Source organism: Lissotriton vulgaris, chromosome 8 (genome assembly GCF_964263255.1).
Source record: "Lissotriton vulgaris chromosome 8, aLisVul1.2, whole genome shotgun sequence".
Taxonomy (NCBI): Eukaryota; Metazoa; Chordata; class Amphibia; order Caudata; family Salamandridae; genus Lissotriton; species Lissotriton vulgaris.
The window spans coordinates 13416837-13435364 of NC_141696.1; the positions used below are offsets into that span (position 1 = coordinate 13416837).

At 44.9% G+C, this 18528-nt stretch overlaps 1 protein-coding gene across 2 annotated transcripts in view; it reads right to left on the bottom strand.

Annotated features, from left to right (window-relative positions):
- Positions 1-1414: 1414 nt before the first annotated feature.
- The window catches only part of LOC147693228 (TRPM8 channel-associated factor 2-like), a 223146-nt gene continuing 206032 nt past the window's right edge, over positions 1415-18528 (bottom strand). The window contains exon 8 of one of the 2 annotated variants that reach the window (XM_086933634.1): positions 1415-1773. In XM_086933634.1, the coding sequence (XP_086789760.1) occupies positions 1525-1773 (249 nt within the window). In that variant the 3' untranslated portion in view covers positions 1415-1524. The remainder of the gene's footprint in view (positions 1774-18528) is intronic. The other variant, XM_086933635.1, reaches the window with a different exon arrangement.

Here is an 18528-nt window from a genome sequence, read left to right on the forward strand (position 1 = left end):
GAGTTTTTATAGATGTGATGTGTGTACAGAGAATGTGTATGAGTTGTCTCTGATGTGGTGTGTGTATGGAGAATATGTATGAGTTTTTATAGATGTGGTGTGTGCACGGAGAATGTGTATGAGTTGTCTCAGATGTGGTGTGTGTCTGGAGAATATATATGAGTTGTCTCAGATGAGTGCTTCTGGAGAATATATATGAGTTGTCTCAGATGAGTGTGTCTGGAGAATATGTACGAGTTGTCTCATATGTGTTGGTGAATGTGTGTGAGTTATCTTAGATGTAGTGCATGTCTGGAGAATATATATGAGTTGTCTCAGATGAGTGTGTCTGGAGAATATGTACGAGTTGTCTCTGATGTGTTGGTGAATGTGTATGAGTTATCTTAGATGTGGTATGTGTATGGAGGATAAGTATGAGTCGTCTCAGATGTGGTGTGTGCATGGAAAATACGTCTGAGTTGTCTCCGATGTGTGTGTGTATGGTGAATGTGTATGAGGTATCTCAGATGTGGTGTGTGTATGGTCAATATGTATGAGTTGTCTTAAATGTGGTGTGTATATGGAGAATATGTATGAGTTTTTATAGATGTGGTGTGTGTACGGAGAATGTGTATGAGTTGTCTCAGATGTGTGTGTATGGAGAATATGTATGAGTTTTTATAGATGTGGGTTGTGTACGGAGAATGTGTATGAGTTGTCTCAGATGTGGTGTGTGTATGGAGAATAAGTATAAGTTGTCATAGATGTGGTGTGTGTACGGAGAATGCGTATGAGTTGTCTCTGATGTGGTGTGTGTATGGAGAATAAGTATGAGTTGTCATAGATGAGGTGTGTGTACAGAGAATGTGTATGAGTTGTCTCTGATGTGGTGTGTGTATGGAGAATATGTATGAGTTTTTATGGATGTGGTGTGTGTACGGAGAATGTGTATGAGTTGTCTCAGATGTGGTGTGTGTATGGAGAATATGTATGAGTTTTTATAGATGTGGTGTGTGTACAGAGAATGTGTATGAGTTGTCTCAGATGTGGTATGTGTATGGAGAATAAGTATGAGTTGTCTTAGATGTGGTGTGTGTAGGGAGAATGTGTATGAGTTGTCTCAGATCAATCATCATTGGCGTCCCAGTCTCCAACTCCCACACATAGCAGACATGCAGTTCCTTCTCGGTCGTTAGTCTTGTGAACCGCTGCCAAAGATCTTACCTCAGAACACACCTATATCGAACTCACATATGCACAGAGCGACCAACTTTCTCCAAATCATTAGCGACAGTTTCCGGTCTGAGAATTTTGTGTGATCACTTAAGTCATTCTGGGAGTTGTAGACTTTTTGGGATTTCACTGAACAAACACAATGCTTTTTAGGTGAAATGTTCAGGACTGAAGGCTGGAATGAGACACAATAGGAACATATAGCAATGTAAAAGATCATGTTTATTATGATGTAGTCAATAAAGAAGTTGATGGAAAACCAAATTGAATCTTGAAGTCATTGTGAAACAGGACCGTGCTTTTCCATTGTCATTACTTTCCAACAAACTTCTTCATCGGGTTCTGCTCCCACTCCGGCAGAGAAGACAGCTTTGCAGAGACACTGTCTTCGATTGGCCAGCCCCACATCTTGAAAAATGGGGCCAAATTCTTCTTAACCTGATTGGAGAACTTTTCTGCCCACAAGTTCATCTTGAAGTGGTTTTCATTTTTGATGTCAGTCATTTTCTGGTAGTCGGAGAAGAGATGGATCAAGGGAGCCCACCCAAAGCCTTCCTGCAGCTGGGAGACAAGAGACAGTACTTTTGTAAAGCACCCAGAGGCAGAATATTAACTATGTGAAGCAGAGAGTGAGACCCAAGCTGTCTTCAATTCATGACTTGACAGTATTGTATGCAATTGGGGTATTCATAAAGCACACACCTAACTACAAAGCACCAGAGTGTTACAGTGGTCTGTGGGTGTGTTGTGTATGAATAGGAAGACATGAAAGAGACGGAAATGTGCAACTCAGACAAAGAAGAGAAAGGGGACTTTCAGGTGGGAGTAGCAGTGGCCTACAGCTGGGAAGTCTGAACCAGATGAAGGTGTTACATGATGAGCAGGGTCTCCAGTTGCTTCTGGAAGTGGAGCTGGGATGAAGCCTATTGTCCCATTTGGGTGAGAAGAAGAAGCTCCAGACCTTCTGGATGGAGCAGGAGAAGGCTGTGTGATGCGGACGTGGTACCATCAGGGCCCCTTCAATCACATGGTCCTTATTAGTATTAGTGCTGAGATTTCATTGATTGTTATCACTTACACGCCAACATTACAGAGAATTAAAAGTCATTATCAAATGAGCACTACACAGGCATATACCATAAAGAAACATTTCCAAATGGGGTACATTATAGCAAGCATAGACAGCACATACTCTCTAGTCAAAAACAGTTCAACTCAGAGAGTTGGTCGGTTAGCTCACTGCCTATAAACGCCCCGTCACCATGCACAGAATATTCCCACATAATGTGACACAAAGTCATAGCTATTCATTCTATCAGTTATGGGAGAAGAGCGCCATCCTGCCACCTTGCACCATCCATATAGCAATGCCAGAGAAAATGACATCCACTGCGTTGTCTCCCACTGAGGTATGTGCATGCCATATATGTGGGCAACTTAATCCTGAATTAGTCACGACATAAGCGCTTCCCATGTATCTCTAGCCCTAGAGGTCAGTGGTTGCAGCATGGAATGTGTTTCCACACAGTCATTACATATCATCATTTCTTTCATCCCTTCATCCCTTGTAGGGGCAGTCGTTATACCTCACTTTATGGCAGGTCTGTGCTTAGCTAATAACAGTGCTTAACAAACAAGAGACAACCAAATATCCATGTGAACCTGGGTACTGAGCATGCATACAAAAAAAATGGTTCACACAGAACTCATTTCAAACAAAAGATACTGGTAAAGAACAGCAATATTGCTGTAATTCACAGAAAAGCACCAAGAAGGATAGTGGTATTAGCACAGTAGGTTCCAGGGGAAAGAAAATATTTATTCGTATCATAAATCATCTCTTGAATGTACATTTTAACTTTGATTGTGAGAAGTTAACCTGTGTGAAAAAACCCACCAACTTGTGAGTGGACAAAATAGTGAGGTAGTTAAACAACCAGATATTCCATTCCAGCAGTCCTGTCATTGGCTGTTATTACATCATTTGAGCACCTTCTTTGCAATATGTGTCGATGGCGTTTCCACCCTTTCTGAAGATATAAGGGCCTGTTCGGGGAGGGCCTGAGTAATCAAAAAAGCACTGTCACCAATGTTTTTTGACAAAATCCAAACCTCATGGGAATGGGACCCGTGAGATAAGCACAATGGCGCAAGGGCCACAATGGGGGCATCTGGGGCCAAAACGTACCAACAGAACAATCTACAACAAGAGGCAATAGAACAGCCGGTAAGACTGAACCCTCGCTGTCTGTGAAAGAATCCTCATGATCAAGACAAGTTTCTTATTATAGAGCAACCCAGTTAATAATATTTACATGCCTTTGAGGTCTTTAGGTTTCTCCATTAGTTTATTAAGGAGTAGATTACAGACTACGCATGACTAGGAACTGTATGAGGAGAAGTGTCTATATGTCCCACTTCGTTGGTCATCATGGGGTCAGGTGTGTTTCCCGAAGAATTTCCAAGTCTACATCACGCCTGTCCAAGAAAGTTAGAGGCATGTTTACAAGAAAGTGGTGGAGCTCGGGTTGGCTCCAAAATTGCTAATACCCCGCTCCATCACTTGAGAAACGCAGGGATGCACTGTATTTTTCTCCCTGCACTGGTGCTAAATTCAGCTGCCTTGTGCCAACACGCATTGAGGGTATGCTTGTTTATGTGCAGTAAGGTGTCCCTTTCCCGCATGTGAACAATCAGAATGGTGATTTGCAACTCCTGTGTGTACTGCATTGTGCAGCACACATAGAAGTTGCAATTCATATTTTTTTTAAGGATTTTTTTATGTGCAGGAAAGGACAATGCAGCACATATAGAAATAGCAAAAACAATGAAAAATAAAGCATTTCTCCTCCTTTCACCATGTTAAGACCAGGTACTCCCTGGTCTTAATTTTGGCGCTGCCTCCTATTTACACCACCCTTGTAAATCTCAAAATCAGTGGTTATTGAGGTGACACGCCCATGTCAGGGGAACTGTTGTTGCAATTACACTTTTCTGGCCGGTTGGTCACACCTTAATGGTCACTGTTCTAAATCTAGTGAGTAACAGTTCGTCCCCGTGTGTCTTATGGGCATTTATGTTTTATTTCAGTTCCCCTGACGAAGGGATAAGGTTATCCCGAAAAGCATTGGGAAAGGACTATAGAAATCATTGTTTTTTGTTAATATTCTGTACATGATGTATTCAGAGATTTAATGTTATGTTTTGTACATATCGGTCAGTATAATAAGAATAATAAGTAATAATAATAATATAAGTATAATAGGAAAAGGATATAATTATGGAGAGTGATCCGTAATAAAATGATCAATGCTGTGAGACAGTGTGTGTATATTGTATTTGAAAATGCATGCATTGTTGATAAATTGTAAAATTTGAGCAAAAAGGCTTTTTTGCACCAATAGCAGTGTGGGCAGGGGCAAGTGCCCTTTCACACTTACATCAGATACCCATCTGGGAAACAGCCATAACATTGCATGCCTTTCATTGCATGCCTTTACAACACGGTCGTTACAACAACGGTGTTGTTACAAAGCATAACCATTACATCGCATGTCGTTTCAATGGCTTGCTTTAGGGGACGCACTGGTGTTGCATTCGGTAACTACACAAAATATCGAATTGAAAATATCGAATTACCCTAATATTGAAGTAAAAATATAGAATGAACAAAATATTAAATGGACAGAATATAGTGGTGAAAAATATCGAATTGAAGGTAAGTAATTTAATATCGATTTTCAAGTATATAATATAGGTATTAAAAAATATCGAATTTGTAATAATATTGAATTTTTCAAAGTGTTTTTTATGTTAGTATATGTGTGAAAAGTGTATATTATTTTAGTAAATTATTTTAAGTAATGAATTTTATGCTATTTAATTTTTGCGTAATATAATTCTGTAGCGGGTTGTGGGTTTATAGGGGAATAGGGTGGGAAGTAATTTAATTATATTAAATTAAATATTAATTTTTTGAAATTGCTAATTATTTTTAATTTAATTTCGCATTTTAGTTCTGTAGCGGGTTGCGGGTTTATAGGGGAATAGGATGGGAAGTAATTTAATCGTAATTAATTAAATATTTTGATTTATTTATTGGTATTTATTTTGAATTTATTGTTAATTAATTTTTTAATTGGTAATTAATTTTTATTTTTTTATTAATTGATTTATTGATAATTTTGTTAATTTCATTAATTTATTTTCTGTAGCGGGTTGGGGGTTTATAGGGGAATAGGGTGGGAAGTAATTTATTTGTAAAGAATTAAATATTTTTATTTATGTATTGTATTCATTTTGAATTTAATTGTTAATTAATTTTTAATTGGTAATAACATTTTATTAATTTATTAATTGATAATTATGTAAATTGTATTAATTTATTTTCTCTAGTGGGTTTTGGCTTTATAGGTGAATATGATGGGAAGTAATTTAATTGTAATTCATTACATATTAAAAATACTTTTTATGCATTCATAATTAATTTACTGTTAATTAATTATTAGTTGGTATTACTTTTTATTAATTCGTTTTTGTTATTGAAAATAATTAGTTGTTAATTAATTATAAATAGGTAATTCATTTTTAATAACTAATATTTATTTGTATGTTAAAATAAATATTTATTACATAATATTAAATTGGTAATTAATTTTAATTAATGTTTTATTGGTATTGATATTTAATTTATTGTAATTAGTATATTAAATCATTACTTTCCCTACTGTTAAACTCACTGTAGTGGGAATAGTAATTTTTACCCCTATGCTATCCAACGCTTTACCTACTGTTGCACTCTCTGGAGTGGGAATAGTAATTTTTACCCCTAAGCTATCCAGCGCTTTCCCTACTGTTGCACTTTCTGGAGTGGGAATATTAAATTACCCCTACGCTATCCAACGCTTTCCTTACTGTTGCACTCTCTGGAGTGGGAATAGTAATTATTACCCTCCCGCTATCCAACGTTTTCCCTACTGTTGCACTCTCTGGACTGGGAATAGTTATTGTTACCGCTACGCTATCCAACGCTTTCCCTACTGTTGCAATCTCTGGAGTTTGAAAAGTAATTTTTATCCTCCCGCTATCCAAAGCTTTCCCTACTGTTGCACTCACTGGAGTGGGAATAGTCATTTTTACCCCCACGCTATCCAACCCTTTCCCTACTGTTGCATTCACTGGAGTGGTAATGGTAAAGTTCACCCTCCCACTATCCTACAGTAATAAATATTGTATATTTTTAAATAAATTTACGATAATATATATATATATGTATTAAAAAAACGTATGTACATTTTTTAAACTTAAATTAGTTACTTAATAATTTCAAGGTTATTTAAGTATTTTTAAGTATATTTAAGTTAATTATATTTATTATTTTTTAAATTTTAAATTACTTTAAAGACATTTAAAAAAATTCGATATTTTGACTAACTATATTTTTTTAACGATATTTTTGATTCGATATTTTTGTACTTACCTGTTTGTAGATAGGACTTCGATATTTTTGCTTCTATATTTTTCCTTCGATATTTTGTCCATTCTATATTTGTGTATTCGATATTATGTCTGTGATCCGTTGGATTCACAATCCAACACCTTCCCTGCTGTTGCACAAACTGGAGAAGGAATAGTAAATATTACTATTCCTAAGTCCAGCGCGCCCCCTACAGCAAGTCATTTAACAACTTGCGATGTAATAGTTTGTGTTGTAACAACGCACTTGTTGTGACAACTGTGTTGTTAAGGCATGTGATGTAAGGCATGTGATGTAAAGGTAAGTATTCCTACTAAGCTGTAGAGAGAGATAGGATGGTAGAACACCAGGGCCCTTATTTATAATTTTTTTCACACAGCAAGCCTTTTTGATGTACTGCGCTGCATGGAAGGAAAAGGGCGGAAATGCACTAAATGTAACATTACACAGCACATTCCTATCCTTTCCTAGTGCTGGCACACTTTTGACTGCCTAGCACCAATGCAGGCACCGTTGAGTCATGGTGCAAGGGTGCCTGGTATCAGGCAGTATTTTTTTGTGCAGGAAAGGACAACCCAGGGAGGCATTCTCTTCTTCCTACATATGCTGAAGAAAGTGGAAAACATGAAGGGAAATAAAGTTCTTCCTCCCCGTTACGCCTTACCCGGGGAGGCGTAGTTTTTTGACTCACTAATGGTAAATCTGGGAATGCTCCAAAATCCATGGGTGGGAACACCCACGCTCCACCCATAGAACGCCTCCCGGGGCACAGTATCACAAGGCAGTGATCTGCTCTGCGTTGCATTACTCTAGATTGATCAAGACATGCAGGGCCATGCAAGGTGACCTTCCATGGCTTGATAATTCTTAGTTCGTTTTTGTATTGCCTTTGTGCTTCTTGCGTGGCCCAAGAGCGACGCAAAACCTTGATAAATCCGGCCCCAGGTTCATAGGACTTGGCCCCCACTGCCGTGCACCTTACCCTGCAGTGACTGCACATCCTGCTTTGTTTTAACAGCAATGTAGACATCTGGGTGGCTGGAAGGTAGATTGCCCAAATATCTGGTGCCTCCAAGACGATCAATAAAGATTTCAAATAATGATGCTATCTGGACTGATGAGAGTTTTTTCACAACAATATGGTGTGTTTTATTTATTTTTATTTATTTTTAACATTTGTTGAGCGCGAACAAATGCCCGCAGGCGTCTCGGCGCTGTACTATTTGTTACTCTCCTGTATGGTCTTATGAGATTTTAAAGGTCAAATAACCATGTTTTCAATTTCTTCCTGAAGGTCATAAGATTTGGGCTAGATCTTATGGATTGCGGGAGAGTGTTCCATAGTTTTGGGGCAGCAACTAGGAAGCGTCTGTCTCCCCAGTTGACCCGCTTGGTCCGTGGCACTACCAAGTCGTTTTGATTTGCTGATCGAAGTGTCCGAGATGGAATGTATGGAACAAGATGGTCAATCAGAAATTGTGGCGCTTGATGATGTAGTGACTTGTAGACAATACACAGTGTTTTAAACTTAATTCTGTTCCTTACAGGGAGCCAGTGAAGACTTCTTAAGGTCTCAGCTATTGGCTTAAATTTAGGGATGTTAAGAAGAAGTCTGGCTGCTGCATTTTGGATTGCCTGCATTTTCTTGATGATCCTGACTTGAGCATTAGCGAGCAAGCCATTGCAGTAGTCCAATGCTGATAGGACAAGAGCGCTGACCAATGTCTTGCCTGCACTTTTGGGAAGAAATGGAAGAATCTTCCTGACCAAACGTAATTTGTAGAAGGCTGTGGAGGCCGTCTGATTAGCATGTGCCATGAAATTTAGATTGTCATCGAAGATGACACCCAGATTTCTCACTTTCGTGGCAGGTTTGGGCACAGCTCCGAAGGAGGATGGCCACCATGCTGGGGACCAGTCAGGACTGAGATGGCCAAAAATGACCACCTCAGTTTTATCGGAATTTAGTTTCAAACAGTTTGCTGACATCCATTGTCCGATGGCCAGCATACCTGTTTTGAAACTCTCCGCTACTGTTTCCCCATCATTTCTGATGGCCAGAATCAGTTGTGTATCATCTGCATATGAGGTAAGGTTCATCCCATGCGCTTTGATGGTTTTAGCGAGGTCCGACACATATATATTAAAAAGTGTCAGACTAAGGGAGGAACCTTGGGGTACCCCACATGGCAGTGATAGTTCTGCAGATTCAAATTGACCCAGGATAACTGCCTGGGCTCTATCTGCCAGAAAAGATGCCAGTAGATTTTTTGCTAGGCCTTGTACGCCCATCTTTTCGACACGGTTGACTAAGATCTTATGGTCAACCGTGTCGAAGGCGGCCGATAAATCTAGAAGCACCAATAGTGCTGTGCCACCTTGGTCTCTGATTAGACGGATATCATCCGCTGCTTTAATAAGCGCTGTTTCCGTTCCATGATACTTGCGGAATCCAAATTGTGTTGCATCGAGCAGATGATGTTGCTCGATGAATTCCACAAGTTGGGTATTTATGGCTTTCTCAACTATCTTGGACGAATGTCTGACAAAATATCGAAATCAAAAATATCGAAATACAAAAATATCGGAACAAAAATATCGAAGTCAAAAATATAGGAATCCTATCCCTAACAAGGTAAGTACAAAAATATCGAAAAAATAATATTGTAGTACAAAAATATCGAAATTAAAAATATCGTTTTTTTAAATGTATTAATAACAATGTAAAAATAATTATAAAATACATATAGGGCTCGATTCCGATCCGGTAAAATGCGCTCCGAATCGTCGTACGGAGCAATTTTCCCCGTACGAATCGTACCCGTAGACGTCCCCGTACGTACGACGAAGTACGATCCGTACCAGGAGCCAAAGACCGTACGATTCGTACAGGACTCCGTACGACTAAAATATCCGTACGAGTCGCACTCGGAACCCGCTGTACGTCACATCGCTACGGTTCGCGGCTGGTTTTTACGACCCAGCAAGTACGATTCGTGTCGGGTACGCAACGTACGAGCCTTTTTTTTACGGGAGCTGGAAACAGCCGTAAACGCATAGTTCGCGCCGAAACAAGTACAGAACGCCCCCCCCCGGGGACGCCGCGTACCCCACATGATCGCCGGGGTATGCGACGTACCCCTGCGATCATGTGGGGTACGCGCCGTACACCCAGCGTACATGGGGTACGCACCGTACCCCATGTACGCTGGGTGTACGGTGCGTACCCCATGTACGCTGGGTGTACGGCGCGTACCCCACATGATCGCAGGGGTACGTCGCGTACCCCGGCGATCATGTGGGGTACGCGGCGTACGGTGTGTATGTGAGTGAGCGCTTTACCGTACGAATCGCCCTTACCTGACGCCGACCGTACGAATAGCGTCCTGCTCACCCGGTCCGGATCGTACTCGCCGGGTCGTACGGTGTGTTTACGATTCGTACGGAAACGGCTCCGGATACGAATCGTACTGTGGATTTTTTTACCGGATCGGAATCGAGCCCATAATGTTACAAATATTAAATAAACATATTAAAACATAATAAAAAAATTAAAACTAATACATATACATTTAAAATAAATTAAAAACTTAATAATTTAATGTAATTTTATATTTTTTTATTTCATTTAATTGATTTAATTTAAATTTATTTTATTTTTACTCTGTACGACTGTACCCCAAAAACCCAAAACTGACCCTGAACCCTAAAAATACCCCTTTACCCAAAAACCCAAAACTGACCCTGAACCCTAAAAATATCCCTGTACCCCAAAAACCCCAAACTGACCCTAAACCCTAAAAATACCACTTTACCCAAAAACTGAAAACTGACCCTGAACCCTAAAAATACCCCTTTACCCAAAAACTGAAAACTGACCCTGAACCCTAAAAATACCCCTTTACCCATGAACTGAAAACTGACCCTGAACCCTAAAAATACCCCTGTACCCATGAACTGAAAACTGACCCTGAACTCTAAAAATACCCCTTTACCCAAAAACTGAAAACTGACCCTGAACCCTAAAAATACCCCTTTACCCATGAAATGAAAACTGACCCTGAACCCTAAAAATACCCCTGTACCCATGAACTGAAAACTGACCCTGAACCCTAAAAATACCCCTGTACCCAAAATTAATTATTATTATTTAATTACCAATTAATTATTAATTAACAATAACAATAAAGTAAATATGTTGGACCCGCGAGGGCAAGCCCAGCATAAAGGGGGGGTAGCTTGACTCGAGTGGCTAGGCAGGTGAAGGCTATAGTGTTAAGCCAGCTTGGACCCGATAATAACCCCCTGTACACCACACAAAAAGAAGGACACCATACCACTGTTATGGAAAAATACGATTCGTTTATATAAAAGTTCTCTGGGTTGTAGCAAATTCTCTTAGGGTTTCACAGTTACATTTCTGGTAAGCATATGTTAAATGGAATACTGGTTTCTCATAAATAAATAAATAAATAGTTGGACTCTAATGAATAAATACACTGGATAAATAGCGAATAGGAATACAGTAGAATAATTTAGCAATGACTGGAATAAATATAATAAATACTTTCAATGACCAGAATAAATATCACAGTACATATCAGCAAGGTCTAGGACGATAAATAATAGCAATGCCTGGCACAGTTATGACTGGATTAAATACAGTTTAGTTATCACCAATGAATGGTATCGCTGCCACCAATTAATCACGTTCAAATACAGTCACTTTTCCAGTGTGGAGAAAGGAGAGATTACTCTTACAGTTAGATGGACAGCCCGACAGGCTTTCAGGCTTCTCGGGATACAGAACTACTTTTGGGACTCTTTTGTAACCGCTCGATGCACACGCGTGTATCTAGAAAGCAAGGAAATACATTTAGCAGCTCATTCACACTCGGCTGCCACCGGGAGAGGACCTATACTTGGCGCTGGGAATCAATATTCGCCTACAGGGCTGGTTCACCCTCAGAACCCTGGCGGCACCAGTTCAGAGTCTTTAGACGTCGAACGGGCTGCCGGGGAGGTCGCAAAACTCCACAGTTCAGTCAAAGTAATGCCGCTATTTAGCTCTCACACACCGCAGTCTCTTAGCGGATCACCCGGCCCACCTCACATCAGCTGTAGCGGACGATGCAGTCAAGCACAGTACTTCTCTAGCCAGCAACGGGGCTCGCAGGGGCTCCACAGACCTCCCTCCGACTTCCTTCTTCGGGGTGGTTCCCGCCCACAGCTTCAGCTCCCGGGTCAACAAGGAGGGGCTGACTCGCTAGTCCCGCCCAATGCAGGCTGGCCTTCCCCGCCCCGGCGCACCACCTCACCTTCGGTCCACGCAGGAGGCGCTCTTCGCAGATGGGGCTCAGAGACGTCCGAGCTCCTCGCGGTAGGCGCTATTCACGAAGGGGGCACTTCAGGGGAGCTCACGAGCGCGGCGACGTCACTCTCGCCTAGCGACTCGCTTCCACAGCCGCTTCAGCCACCGGGGGGGGCGGAGAGGCACTCGAACTTGGCCACAGTCTTTTGGGGAATTCAAGGCGGTCGCTGGGCAGGCGCTACAGGCGCTAGGTCACCGCCCACGCTGTTGACTGGAACGCCAGTCACATCCAACGCCAGCAACCTTAGCTGCACTATTGCCTTTGTCACCAGCTGCCTTAGGGGTCAACAGGGCAGGTGTCAATCTGGTGTCAGTCTAGAACTCCTTCCTTGTTGAGGTCAAATCAGGAATCAGGAATGATCTTCATCTAAAATGGCCGCCAGGGACTGGACCTTATATAGCCAGTGCCCTGGGGTGCTAGCACGAGCCAGAAGGTTCTAGAACCTTCTCTGGGTCGGCCCATGACATGGCACTTTTGAGGTCCTTTCTGGTCCTTCAGAGCCACCATCCTGGGGTTCTGGAGCAGCCATTTTGTGTTCCTGAAGGAACTAAAGGAATTCCTGTCAGGAATGCGCGCCAAGCAAAAGGGCGCCAAAACCTCAAAAGGCCAAAATACATGCAGGCTCCAATGGGAGTCACTCACATGAGGGAAATATGTGTCCACCATTTTAAGTTTGAACACACACACAGGTTGTCAACTTCAGTTTCTAGACTCACAGGTTTCGCCAGGTGCCTTGTACATAGGTGCCAGAAACCTCGTGAGTAACTGAGTGTCAAGGAACATCTAGCCCCATGAGACAATCACATAAAAGGTCCTGGTAGACAAAAATAAAAAGCGACAAATTTTTGGAGGTACAGGGGAACAAAATAAATCATAGTGGTGAGGGGACTCTCAGAAGCAGACGGGTCCAACACGCGTCCCCCCCAGCTGAAAGTGGGGAGAGCTACCCAACCCCTTGGGAGTTCTCAACACTAAGGCGGAAATACCTGGAGAGACCGTCTGCATTGGCGTGGTCAACTCCGGGTCGGTGTTCCACCCGAAAGTCCATTCCCTGTAGGGAGATAGACCACCTCAACAGTTTGGGGTTTTCCCCCTTCATTTGCATGAGCCAACGAAGGGGTCGGTGGTCTGTCTGAACCAGGAAGTGCGAGCCAAACAAGTATGGTCGCAGCTTCTTCAGTGCCCAGACCACCGCAAAGGCTTCCCGCTCAATGGTACTCCATCTCTGTTCCCGGGGAAGCAGTCTTCGTGACAGAAAGACCACGGGTTGATCCAGACCCTCTTCATTGAGTTGCGATAACACCGCCCCAATGCCAATGTCGGATGCATCTGTCTGGACAATAAACTCTTTCGTGAAATCTGGAGCCTTCAGGACTGGAGCTTTACACAATGCTTGTTTCAGAGTGTCGAAGGCTCGCTGGCAAGCCTCCGTCCAAATGACTCTCCTGGGTTGCTTCTTGGACGTGAGTTCTGTGAGGGGTGCCACGATAGTGCCATACCCTTTCACGAACCGTCTGTAGTAACCTGTGAGGCCCAGGAAGGCTCGGACCTCAGTCTGGGTCTTGGGGGGTTCCCAGGCCATGATTGCCTCAATCTTTGCCTGAAGGGGTTGCACCGCTCCCCTGCCCACCAAGTGACCTAAGTACACCACCGACCCCTGCCCAATCTGACATTTGCTGGCCTTGATCGTTAAGCCAGCCCGTTCCAGGGCCTGGAGAACAGCCTGCAAATGCTGCAAGTGATCCTCCCAACTGTTACTGAAGACAGCAATGTCATCCAAGTAAGCAGCTGAGAAGGACTCCATTCCGGTGAGGATCATGTTCACCAGTCGCTGGAATGTTGCAGGAGCGTTCTTGAGCCCAAAGGGCATCATACAGAACTGGTAGTGTCCATCAGGTGTGGAGAAGGCTGACCTTTCCTTGGCTCCATCAGTCATGGGAATCTGCCAATACCCTGCGGTGAGGTCAAGGGTACTGAGATATTGGGCAGCTCCCAACCGGTCAATCAATTCATCCGCCCTAGGGATCGGATGAGCATCGGTCTTCGTGACCGAATTGAGTCCTCGGTAGTCCACGCAGAATCGCAATTCGGGCGTGGTGCCAGGTGGCGCAGGTTTGGGAACCAAAACCACCGGGCTAGACCAAGGGCTACTTGAGGGTTCGATGACTCCTAGCTCCAGCATCTTGGCTACCTCGCTTCGGATGCTGGCCTTCACCTTGTCAGACAGCCGGTAAGACTTGGACTTCACAGGTGGGCTGTCTCCTGTGTCCACATCATGGGTACACAGGTGGGTCTTACCCGGAACAAGGGAGAACAGAGGAGCGAATGACCCCAAGACCTGGCGACATTCCTCCTGCTGCTCAGAAGTCAAAGATGGTGAGAGTTTCACTCCCTCCACTGACCCATCCTTTTCTTGAGACGCAAACAGGTCGGGGAGAGGCTCAGTGTCCTCTTCCTCCGATCCATCAGTCACCATGATTAACGTGACTTCGGGCCTCTCGTAGTGGGGTTTGAGGCGGTTGGCATGTAACACCCGATGCGGATGCCGAGGGGTTTTCACGTCCACCAAATAGGTGGCCTTGCCCATCTTTTCCAACACCTCAAAGGGGCCTGTCCACCGATCCTGGAGGGCACTCAGCTCTCCAGGCTCCATCACCCACACCTTCTGACCAGGCTCCAACTCCACCGGGTGAGCATTGTGGTCATACCACGCTTTCATCACAGACTGGCTGGCTTCCAAGTTGTCAGAAGCCTGCTTCCACAACTTAGCCATTTGGCTTCGGAAGGCCAGCATGTAGCTCACCACATCCTGGGGGACTTTCCGGGGAGACTTTTCCCAGGAGTCTCGCACCAGGCTGAGAGGTCCACGTACAGGGTGCCCGTACAGAAGCTCGAAGGGGCTGAAACCCACTCCCTTCTGTGGCACTTCCCTGTAAGAAAAGAGCAAACAGGGTAGGAGGACGTCCCATTTCCTCCGCAGGCCTTCGGGTAGACTTCTGATCATACCCTTCAACGTCTTGTTGAATCTCTCCACAAGGCCATTGGCCTGTGGGTGATAAGGAGTGGTGAACCGGTAGGTCACTCCACACTCCTTCCACATTGCCCGCATATATGCTGACATGAAGTTGGTCCCCCTGTCAGATACAACTTCTTTGGGGAAGCCCACTCGGGTAAAGATCCCCATTAGGGCCTTCGCCACCACCGGTGCAGTGATGGTTCTCAGAGGTATGGCCTCTGGATACCTTGTGGCATGATCCACCAGTACCAGGATAAACCTGTGACCGGATGATGTCGGTGGATCAAGGGGCCCAGCAATGTCGATGCCCACCCTTTCAAAGGGGGTGCCAACGACGGGAAGTGGTTCCAGGGGAGCCTTTAGCTTCATCCCTGTTTTCCCACTGGCTTGGCATGACACACATGTCCGACAGTAGGTATCGGACGCCACCCTCATTCGAGGCCAATAAAAGTGGGGGACAAGCCGGGCAAAGGTCTTGTCCTGACCCAAGTGTCCTGCCAATGGAATCTCATGAGCCAACTCTAACAAGAAGGCTCGGTAACACTGTGGGACTACCAGGGCCCGTGACAATCCGTGCACTGGCGCCCTGGGCTCACTGTAGAGGAGACCATCCTCCCAGTAAACACGATAGTTCCCAGACTGGTTACCTGCTGCCTGGGCTTCAGCCTGTTGCCTCAGACCCTCGAGGGTGGGACATTCCCTCTGTCCCTTGCTCAGTTCCTCCCTGGACGGTCCTCCTTCCACTCGCCACTCGGCGGGGATAGGCAGGTCCTCCAACGGAACCATGTCCTCCTCCGCGGACTCCGGGTCCACCTCCTCCGGTGGCCTATCCGTCTCACGGGGCACGGACACCGAGGCAGGCTCCTCCTGTCCTCGAAATGCTCCCTCTTCAGCAGCTGGGTGGGCCATTGTTCCAGGCTCCAACCCACGCGACTTCTCCTTCTGAGCAGCCGCCGACCTGGTACTCACACAGGCCCATTCAGGTGTACCCAGCATCTCAGAATGAGTCCGGTATTCCACCTCCTTCCAAGCATTGTGCTCCATGTCATTGCCCAGCAAACAATCGACTGGCACGGCGGGGCTTACGGCAACTCGAAGTGAACCTGCAACCCCTCCCCACTCAAAGGGAACCTCGGCCACAGGATAGTGGCTCGTTCGGCCGTCAGCCATCGCGGCCGGATGAAGTACGCCTGGAATCACCTGCTCTGAGGACACCAGATGACTCCTAACTATAGTCACACTGGCTCCTGTATCTCTCAGAGCCTCCCCTCTATGGCCATTGATGGTGACCCATTGCCCATACTTGGCAGTATTCGCGGGCACCTGGATCTTTGGAACCATCTCCCGAGTACCCAGGGACACTAAGGTGACTCCCGCCCACTCCCTTCCCTTACTCAAGGACATCTCCTCCCCAAGCGCTGCACTAGCGACTCCCGGGGCCTTTCCTCCAGTGGGAGGGGGTGGTCTCTTTGGGCATTTCACGTCTCCCTTATAATGTCCAATACCACCGCACTCAAAGCAATGGATAACCCTTGGCTGCTGACTCTGGCCAGGATTAGGGTTCTTCTGCGGGTTAGCCTTAGAGTTGGAGAAGGTGTTTTTCCCCTTAAAGCTATTTTGGGGGCCTTTGGAGAACTCCTGCTTCTTATTATCTCCCCCCTCTTTCCTCTGGGGAGCGCCCTGTCCGGACTTCTGAGTTTCTCCTCCCGTCCCCCTCGTGGACACTCTGGTACTTACCCAGACGTCCGCCTCCTCAGCAAGCTTACGGGGGCAAGTAAGTTTGCTGTCTACCAGGTGTTGCCTCAGCTCGGGAAGACATTTCTCGAGTAGATGTTCCTTGAGTATCAAGTCATACAACCCGTGATAGTCCTCCACCTCACTACCTTGGACCCACCCTTCCAGGGCTTTCTTGGCATAATCCAGGAAGTCAACCCAATTTTGTGAGCTCAGCTTGTGGCTGCCCCTGAACCTTTGCCGGTATTTCTCGGGGGTCAACCCAAACTTCCTGAGGAGCGCCACCTTCATGGCGGGGTAATTTACCTGTTCCTCCCGGTCGAGGGCCACTAAGGCATCCCTACCTGTCAGAGGCATGTACCGGTATAATCCACCACCCCAATGCTTCTCCTGGATCCCATGGGCTCTTAAGGAGACCTCATAGGCTGTCAGCCATTTAGCAATGTCGTCTCCAGCAGTGTAGCTGGCGACCACGTCCTTAGGTAAATGCGGTCTGGGCTCCCTGGCACATTCCTGAGACTCGACACCCTCCGGAGTGTTGTTACGGGACTTGAGGTCGAGTTCCTTTAGCCTGAACTCATGTTCCATCCTCCTCCCTTCCAGCTCCAACCTAGCCAACTCTAACCTCAGATGTCTTTCTTCCCTCCTGTCGGCCAATTCAGTTTCAGACAACCCTCTAGAGGATACACTGCTGCCCTCCCGTGAAGTTTCCTTGGGGCTAATTGACATTTCACCCACCCCCGGGGGACCTGCAGTCACTACCTCAACAACAGTATCTCTGTCAAATTCCTCCTCCTCCACCGTTCCCTCCATGTGTGCCTCCACCCAGGCTCGCAGACTAGTACGGAGCTCCTCTCTTTTGGCCCCTCGCCTGACGAACACACCCCTTTCCTGACAGAAATCCTTGAGTTGCGCCACAGTATAGGTCTCCAACTCTGACATATTGAATTCCATCTCGTCAGCGAAAAGTGTGGACCACTACCACGAAGTAGGTTGTAAGGTAGGAACAACTGAGGGTCACTTCCACCCACCACCAGACAAGAATTTAGAAAAAACAAAACGTTAAATTAGAGGGCCGCTGGGAGAAAACTCCGGGTGTGTACCTGTGGGACACACTGAATTATTATGGGGTTCACAACAAGCACGGCTCGCAATCCCACCGCTGTGCCACCAATTTTATGTTGGACCCGCGAGGGCAAGCCCAGCATAAAGGGGGGGTAGCTTGACTCGAGTGGCTAGGCAGGTGAAGGCTATAGTGTTAAGCCAGCTTGGACCCGATAATAACCCCCTGTACACCACACAAAAAGAAGGACACCATACCACTGTTATGGAAAAATACGATTCGTTTATATAAAAGTTCTCTGGGTTGTAGCAAATTCTCTTAGGGTTTCACAGTTACATTTCTGGTAAGCATATGTTAAATGGAATACTGGTTTCTCATAAATAAATAAATAAATAGTTGGACTCTAATGAATAAATACACTGGATAAATAGCGAATAGGAATACAGTAGAATAATTTAGCAATGACTGGAATAAATATAATAAATACTTTCAATGACCAGAATAAATATCACAGTACATATCAGCAAGGTCTAGGACGATAAATAATAGCAATGCCTGGCACAGTTATGACTGGATTAAATACAGTTTAGTTATCACCAATGAATGGTATCGCTGCCACCAATTAATCACGTTCAAATACAGTCACTTTTCCAGT